The sequence below is a fragment of the Oreochromis aureus genome, linkage group 22 (genome assembly GCF_013358895.1).
Source record: "Oreochromis aureus strain Israel breed Guangdong linkage group 22, ZZ_aureus, whole genome shotgun sequence".
NCBI lineage: Eukaryota > Metazoa > Chordata > Actinopteri > Cichliformes > Cichlidae > Oreochromis > Oreochromis aureus.
In genome coordinates, this window is record NC_052962.1 from 471,281 (window position 1) to 480,497 (window position 9,217).

At 43.4% G+C, this 9,217-nt stretch overlaps 1 protein-coding gene across 1 annotated transcript; it reads right to left on the reverse strand.

Moving 5' to 3' along the window:
• Positions 1-1,934: 1,934 nt before the first annotated feature.
• LOC116313791 (syntaxin-12) lies at positions 1,935-8,481 on the reverse strand. Its single transcript, XM_031731596.2, is given in 11 exon segments — positions 1,935-2,703; positions 2,786-2,868; positions 3,554-3,626; positions 3,707-3,812; positions 3,993-4,036; positions 5,021-5,158; positions 5,931-5,954; positions 5,957-6,029; positions 6,208-6,277; positions 7,709-7,838; positions 8,322-8,481. Coding segments are annotated over 10 exon segments (801 nt in total). The 5' UTR covers positions 7,806-7,838; positions 8,322-8,481; the 3' UTR covers positions 1,935-2,610.
• Positions 8,482-9,217: the final 736 nt, after the last annotated feature.

The window sequence follows — 9,217 nt, forward strand, 5'->3', positions numbered from 1 at the left end:
ACACAGCTGATTCGGCTGATTTAAATGGCTAAATGACCTCCTCATCATGTCTTGAAGTTCTCCAGAGGCCTGGTAATGAACTAATCATTTGATTCAGGTGTGTTCACCCAGGGTGAGATCTAAAATCTGCAGGACACCGGCCCTCGAGGCCTGGAGTTTGAGACCCCTGTTGTGGACAGAGAGCCATATTCCTAACTGGAAAACTCAAAAACCAGTCTTATCTATGGTCCACCTGGACCTTACACAGAGTTTCTGTCTGTTCTCAGACTTTTATCTGATTTAGTGCCCAGCTAAGATAAAATAATTATTTTGGGTGATTTCCACCATCAGGCCGGGATCTTTCTGTGTGGAGTTTGCATGTTCTCCCCGTGTTTGCGTGGGTTCCCTCCGGGTACTCCGGCTTCCTCCCACCGTCCAAAGACATGCAGATTGAGGGGATAGGTTAATTGGATAATCCAAATTGTCACTAGGTGTGAATGTGTGAGTGAGCGTGAATGGTTGTCTGTCCCTGTGTGTTAGCCCTGCGACAGACTGGCGACCTGTCCAGGGTGTACCCCGCCTCTCGCCCTATGACAGCTGGGATAGGCTCCAGCGCCCCCCGCGACCCTGAAAAGGATAAGCGGAAGCGAATGGATGGATGGATGATTTTAACATTGAAGATTGTTATCATCTTCAATGCCCTGTACCAACATAGAGCAGAGCAGCTATCTGAACACTACTCCAACAGAGGTCGATTATCTTGTTAATAATTTTACCTCCTCACTACGTACGACTCTGGATACTGTAGCTCCTGTGAAAACTAAGGCCTCAAATCAGAAGTACCTGACTCCGTGGTATAATTCTCAAACACGTAGCCTAAAGCAGATAACTCGTAAGCTGGAGAGGAAATGGCGTGTCACAAATTTAGAGGATCATCATTTAGCCTGGAGAAATAGTTTGCTGCTTTATAAGAAAGCACTCCGCAAAGCCAGAACATCTTACTATTCGTCACTGATTGAAGACAATAAGAACAACCCCAGGTTTCTCTTCAGCACTGTAGCCAGGCTGACAAACAGTCAGAGCTCTACTGAGCCAACAATCCCTTTAACGCTAACTAGTAATGACTTCATGAACTTCTTCACAAATAAAATTTTACTCATCAGAGAAAAAATTACCAATAATCATCCCACAGATGTAATATTATCTACAGCTACTTTTAGTACCATCGATGTTAAGTTAGACTCTTTTTCTCCAATTGATCTTTCTGAGTTAACTTCAATAATTACTTCCTCCAAACCATCAATGTGTCTTTTAGACCCCATTCCTACAAAACTGCTCAAAGAAGTCCTGCCATTAATTAATTCTTCGATCTTAAATATGATCAACCTATCTCTAATAATCGGCTATGTACCACAGGCCTTCAAGCTGAAGCCTATCCCAGCTGTCATTGGACAAGAGGTCGGGTACACTCTGGCTAGGTCACCAGGCTGATGCCAGGCTACCACACACAGGCAAACAACACCCATATTCACACCAACTAACTGCATGTTTTTGGACTGTGGGAGGAAGCTGGAGGATCTGGAAAGAACCCAAGCAAACACTGGGAGAACATGCAAACTCAGAAAAGCTCCAGCCAGATTGTGCAGTCAAATGTAGCTACCAGGGACCCAGCAGTCTCCGATTCACTCTAAGAGCAGCGTGCAGATGCTTTGGAGAACTTGGGGAAATGAAAGGATTCAAATGATCACCTGACGTCTTGCATTTCTAAACCCATTTATCAGTTTTCAGTGATGATGCCAAACACATTTAGTGATGCTGACAGATACAGTAACCAGACTCAAAGTCAAAATGATTTCCTTCACTAACTAAAGAGCAACTTTCCTTTTCGAAAAACTGTAAATCAAGTAAAGCTGATGTGTACAATCACAGAGGAGGGAAACATACCACAGAACAGCCAATGTTTAAGACATTTATTATCATACTGTCAGGGTTCATAGAAATCAACTTAAAACACTTGATCTGAAGGAGTGATTAATTTATGATTCTTGATGTTTTAACTATTTGCAGAGTTGAATTCGACTTCTAGTATTTTCAACTTTGCTTTTACAACATGTACGATTTAACCATCGCTGGCATTACCAGTATGTTGTGCCTGTGAAGACAAGGAACCACAGCAGGATACAGTTCTCCACACACTAGACATCAGAAAGGGCCACAACATGTTTATTGACAACAACAAAAACCCTAAATATCTTCAGTTACCCAGACGAGCTTGTGTGCATGTCTTTAAAATAATTTCCAACAATATTTTTTACATTTGCAAAACAGTGAGAGCTAGTGTTAGTGCAGTTAATAAGAAGAAATGTATCAGTGACGCTAATTTAGGAATCTCAAGTCTTGAATTGCTCCCCTGCACCAACCCAGTCCTCGTTCTCCTAAATTACCTCTTACAGTTCTTAAAGGAACACAAAGGCTTGATTATTTCAGATAACTACAATTTCCACATTGACAAGCCCTTTGTAGACGTGCTCCACTGATCTTGGTACAGGGATGAGCCTTTTCGTACTGTTCTTTTGATTCCAAGCAGGTGGGAGGGGACTGAATCGATTACATTGGTTGCGTGACATCGGCTCATTTGGACGCCCACCAGATGATGATGGCAAGTATGACGAGCACGATGGAGCAGACCATAACCAGGATGCAGATCTTCTTCCGGGACTTTTGCTGCGATAAAGACGGGACAGCGGGGTTATAGTGAGGGTCTGCGCTGAATGACACCACAGAGTGGTGACTGACACACACCCACCTGATAATAAGCAGCTCTCTGCAGCTGCTCTGTTCCTCGTTCTACGTGAACTTCAGCATTCTCCACGTTAGCCTCGATGCTATCTGCAGGAAGACAAAAAAAATACACCACGGTCAGCTGGGAGCTAACAGCAAGCTCCTCTGGACATGTGCTGTCTGCAAAGACAAAATTTTTAGTTTGGTTAACTGGTTACTCCAGGCTGTGAAGGGAAACAAAAATCTAACGTATTTATACACTGAGATTTGAGCTCAGGTGGATCCTGCTTCTGCTGATTTGGCTCGAGTCCAGCAGTTGATGATTTGGAGAGACACACACCTGTGTCTACTGTCCTATTGCTAACAGCACATGTCAGAGCAAAGACCAAGCCAAAACGTCCAGGGAAGGTCTGCAGACCTCAGGTTTGTATCAAGGCGCAGATCTGGGGAAGGGTCCCAGTAAGGTGCTTCAACATAGTCCTGAACAGAGGCTGTGGATACTTATGTGCATGCTATGACTTTGTTTTTAATACATGTGGAAGGTCTTCAGGAATAATTTACTTTATGGGCTATTGTGTGTAAAAATGTGGAATGAGGCTGTGACACAACGTGGAAGCGCTGTGAATGTGTTGTGCATGTTGGTCAGAGAGGACAGAGACCATTCTGGGTTGAGCTAAAAAGTGAGTGTGTGTCAGTTTTTAAGGAGGACAGATAGATTGTTGATATAGGAACTAATTAATGGTTACTTCACAGACTAAGTGATGGGAATAACAACATTCCTGTTACTACTTACCAATCATCTCTCCCTGGTCATGAATCATCACAGCCAGGTCCTTGAAGATCTGGTTTACATCCATGATATCAGACTGTAAAGACAAAGATATTAGCTGAGCGCTGACGGGAGCGTGCTGGATGTTGATTATAGAAAGAGCGAGCCAAGGATCACCTCCAGCTGTCTGATGTTGGTTTCTCTCTCCTTGATGAGTTCCAGGTCCTCCTCTGTGATGGCCACTTCCTCCGTCTGGGTGGTCATCTGACCCCACTCATCTTGGCTTCACATTCACATCAACATAACAACATTTCAGTAACCATGTGAAAATGTGTGGATTAGAATTGGATATATTTATTCTTTCCCCTCCATCTTCATGCAGACTCTAAATGGTCTTTATTTTTAAGTGAGGTCTTCGTGACACACTTGCAACAAATTCCAACCATGAACAGAGGTCACTTACTTATCAAAGGACACAAGCTTTTCATCCCGAGAGCTTTCGTCAGCCTAAAAGAGGAGGAAAAATTCAGCACTGTCAATGCCAGGCTTGTTTTTCTCTTTTGTTTTAAAGTTAAACGGATCAAAAGACAAAGAGACAAACTTTAGGCTAGCGGGGAAACATCTGATGTAGAGGATCCTTTTTATGCTCTTTTTCAAGTCATTTCAACTCATTTTCTGGTAGTTTTTGGAAGGTCAGTGGTTCCCGACTCCTTTAATCATAATTTATTATATTGACCACTCTCATTTTCATTATATCAAGTTTTTATTAGTCGTACACTCTGCAGCCAAACCCAAAAGTTTGATTCTGGAAGTTTTCAGTGGGAGAAATGTTTCGTCACTCATCCAAGTGACTTCTTCAGTCTCAGCTGACTGCAGGTTTCCAACCTTATAAACAGGACATTTGCATAATGACTGAAACTAGCACCACTGGCCTGTAGGTTCTAAATAGACTGTAGAGTCCTGGCCCGACGAGGTGGCTCTTGGAGGAGCCTGAACCAAAGTTCTGGCCATCCAAATGTTGCAACATCCCAGCATGCTGTTCTGTCTGGACATCCTGTCAGTCACCAGCTTGTGGTAAGGCAGCTCTAATATCCTTTGTGCTGTGATGAATAACAAAGTTCAGCAAAGCAGTGGAGCCACAGCTACAAACTGAGGCTAAATGTGAATGCATGGGAAAAATCAGCCACAGTTGCAACTGACCCATTATTCCCACTGCATGTACTGCGTTTCCATGTTTGCGGTGGTGTCTGTAAGGCCATGCTTGTGATATTTCAGACAAATTGCTTGCAGCGTGGCTGGATTCGCTTGTTCTCAGACAGTCTACAGTCTGTTGCAGCATTCATATGTTTTTGAGGACTCACAAAGGTGGATGCAACATCCACTGCAACGCCTTCTCCAGAACCATCAGGTCACATGTTTGTAAATCGAGGTAGCGGGTATTTATTCTGATGATAATGAAAATTTTAAATGACGGCTCTGTGTCACACTTACCGACAGGCGAGACCCGGCTCTCGCTCGGGCCACCGACTCCTTCTCCTTCTCGGCCGCGCGCCTCTGGACTGCTTGGAAGTTGTTGAGAGCGGCTGAGAAATCATTCATCAGCCGGTCCCTCTGGATTTTTTGCTGTCTCTGGACACAGCGGAGCCAAGACACACAGGGGGTAAGAACACTGTCAGAAAGACATTAACATGATAACGACAAACATTCCTGGCTTCAGGAAATATTTTAGTTTTGCTGTGACTGTCAACTCTCTCTGAGGACTCTGAGGTGACTTTACTGACTTTCATTTAAAGCTAAAATTTATCAGGAAATTAATTTCACAATTCAAAAGAACTACTAGCAGAATAAACAGATGATAAAGCAGATATCTGAAGCACCACGTGCAGCACCAGAGTTTTTATTGCAAAGCTTCGGAGAGACAGTAGAAGACTGGAAAAGTCAGCAGTAAAATATCCTGATTTTTAAAGCAAAAATATCTCAGCTGTATGTGTCCATTTGTTAAGCTAAACTCTGCAGTTGTCTCAAAGTAATTTTTCCTTCACCACACATGAAATGTCAACGAATGATGACATACTGTACACACTGTGTCCTGAGTGTGTGTGTGTGTGTGTCCTGAGCCACAATGTTGGCTGAATGAAATTCCAATTAAACCAAGTGCGTCTGTCAGCATCACTCAGCCTGTGCTGTAAGAACAGGCTCCATAGTCACACTTTCAAACTTAGTGTGCATATTTATCTTACAGTTTGACATCATCCATTGTTAGGTGGCTGTAGCTCAGGAGGAGCAGCAGTGGGAACTTTGGATGGGTGAATGAGGCATGTTGTAGAAAGTGCTGTGACTGTAAGCTATAGAAGAATCAGTACAGTGCTACTTTCATTAGGACATGTAAAGCAGTACTTACTTGCTCTGAAGGCGATGAGGGCAGAGGATTGATCCCAGCTCTTTCAGGTGTTTGTTGGTTTCTTTTGCCAGTTGGTTGGTGTAGTGTTGTGTCTGCTGCCTGTGAACACCAACAGTTCAAACAGCAGACAGACCATAAGACCTTCTAATAATTACACAAATACATTTCTTATAGGACAGTTCAACAGAGTCGCTACAGCGTGGCAGCACTGGCTCTGAGAAAGTGAAGGTGACTGAAAGTGTGTTTGTTTAGCAGAGGAGATGATATCGGTACATACAGCCGATCCTGCAGTTCACTGGTGTCCTGTCTGGTCCCCAGCTGGTTCACCATGGTCTTTATCTGAGCCGCTGCCATGGGAACACAATGATAGCGCTCAGTTTTGGAAGAAAAATATACAAGTGACACAAGAAAGAAGCTGCACTTTGTTCCTGGTAGTTATACAGAGATGACATCATCTGTAGTCATCACAGTTTGATGCTGCTTCTTAATGTTCACATTTGTGTCAGACACGTGTGTTTGCTATGAGCCATCATCATCATCATCATCATCAGTGTGACCTGAAACAGAAGCTGAGGGATTTCAGAACATACACATAAACAACGATATAAGGAAGTGAAAAGTACCCAGTGATGATCTGGCTGTTGTGTTCAATCGCTTGTACAGTTTTTCAGGTGTATCTGGGTGATTCTGTGTTTGTATTTGTTGTCCTGGCCGGGTCACTGCTTAAAGCCTCTCACAGAAAGGACACGCCTTAATTTGAGAAACTGTTCATTTTTCGCTTGTGTGCAGACTTTGTGGGTAAACAGGTCATACAATTTATTGCTTGCAATACTTTTGTAAATCTTTCCCAAAAATATTACAATCAACATGCAGTCGGACATTGTGGGCATGAACATGTATTCATATTCAATGAAAATCCTGCTGCAGCTTTCACATATGACTCAGTCCACACCCTGTTAAAGGCGACAGGAAGTGTCGAGGAAGGTGCCACTTTTTTATTTGAGTTATAATCTGTTTACACAGTGGCAATAAAGAAAAAAGCCTCGAACACTTGATGAAGTGCTCTAGGAGAGGGCCTAATGAAGCTGGATGAGAGAATAATGTATGTGAGGCTGTTACAGGTAAATAAGCTCCTTTGAAACTCAACACAAATCCAGCTTTGGTGTCATTCTTTCTCACAACATAAATATTGTGTCATAGTTTGGATGTCTTAACAGTGTTACACACTGGAGAGAACACTAATAGAAATTTCTGCTACTGCACAGTACTGTGGAAAAAGCTGAAGTGAAAGCCACAATAGTAAACCAATAAAACAACAAACAACTGTAACAAACACGTGAGCTGTAAGAAGAAGAAAATCTTTGGTCTAAAAACAAGTTGGCATTTAAAAAGCCTCGAGCAGGGGTGTCAAACATATGGCCCGTGGGCCACATCTGTACACGGACACACAGCTGGAAATGTCACAGATTCTGAATCTGCAGGTTTCATGTCTCACTGACCAAAATTATCTGAACCAGCAGCAAAAGAAGCCGTTTGGAAAACACTGTCATTAATTTTGTCTCACCTTCGCTGTGTCGGTTGCACCATGATAAAAATAATGGTATTCTCTGCACAGCTCTGGCTCTCAGCGTGCTCGGAGACCAGTTATTTATGCTTTTTTACTACTACAGTTAAACACCCCCCACCTCAGAAACACCGGTCTTCTTATATGGGACCCTTTCGCTGTTACAGAGTACAGCCACATCACACTGCCGTTTCAAAGGAAGTGAAGCACTTACTGTTCTGTGTGATCTTCTGGATGTTGGAGCTGCATGTCTGTATCAGGGTGCCGAAATCCCGTGGGACCGAGCGGCTCTCTGCTTTACCATAGGACATGTTTGTGATGGAGCCTTGGACCTTAAGCTTTGGCTGCAGAGAAAAAGAGAGGGATCAGAAAGCACCGATTCGGTTTCACTGTATGACAGCTCCTCGGTGCGGTTCTGGGGTTTGTACAGCTGCATGTCTCAAAGTCCGGGTACAGTTATTGACGGCAGACCGGAGCTGAAAATAATGGCACTTAGTCGGAACAACAGCTGTTAGCTTGCTAACAAGTTAGCTAGTTTATCTGGGCGTGTGCCAGCCGACGCGCAGCCATATTTGGGAACGTAAGCTCTTATTAATTTGGTGTGTTCCTAAATCACCAAGCCAGCGACCTCGTCGGGCTTTTTCTGTTTATCTCCCGGGTGTTGCAGGCTGCTGGACGGGCTCGGCTCCTCGCTTCCTAGCTTCGGGACACTAATCTGTCAGCTGTCGGTTGTTTCCGGTAACACGGTGTGATGAATAAGACAAAGAAACAACATGGCGTCGCTGAGGCTGGCGTTTACCGTGGAAAAGAAACCAGCCCGTACTTACTTATGAAGCTGTCTGAAACGAACACATAGGTTGGTAAAGCTTCTCGTCCTGTAGTAAATACGCTGCTCTTCCTGGTCCGTGATATCACTGCGTCACTTCTTCTTCTTCTTCTTGGCATTTATTGGAGGTTGCAAACAGCGAAATGGTGCATTAGCGCCACCAACTGGAGTGGAGTGTGGCCCAAACTTTCCCTCATCAAGCAAATTAGTCTGTCTTAACTACTTAAGTAAAGAATGGTGTACTTTTGCCACCTCTGCTAAACCACCCATCATAGTAGGGCTCACTACAAATAACCCCTCCACCCACTCCACCCGCCTGCACTCTCTTCTTCACCTCTCTTGTGCGCTGTCTGTTGCTGTGGATGGTTGACCCGAGGTATTTAAACCACCTTCACTCCCTGTATTTCTTGATTGTTCACCTGTCTCCCTCTCACCCACACAAGTATTCTGTCTTGCTTCTACTGACTTTCATTCCTCTTCTCTCCAGAACAAACAGTTATCTGTTCAACTTAAATGTTTCATATCACCAAACAAATGTTAATGTCAGACAAGTATAAGTAGACTAAATACAGCACACTATTTTTAAATACTGGCCTACCATAATTACTCATGAAAGGAACAAACACCAGGCCTCACTTGCCTCAGCTTAGGTGTTTGTTTCATGTTTTCACAAGTTCAGCTGAATTCAGTCCAGTTTTATTTATACAGTGCCAAATCTCAACAGCATGATGAAATGCAGAGTGGTCTATAAACACATGAAAAAGGTAAGTGAAGAAGAAACACTCATGGAAAGCCCTAATGACCTATTGCAGCATAGCTAAGGAATATTTCGATGTAACCCTCCTGAATCCAAACTGGATTTCCTGTGAATCCAGAGTATTTTCCACTTGGATTCTT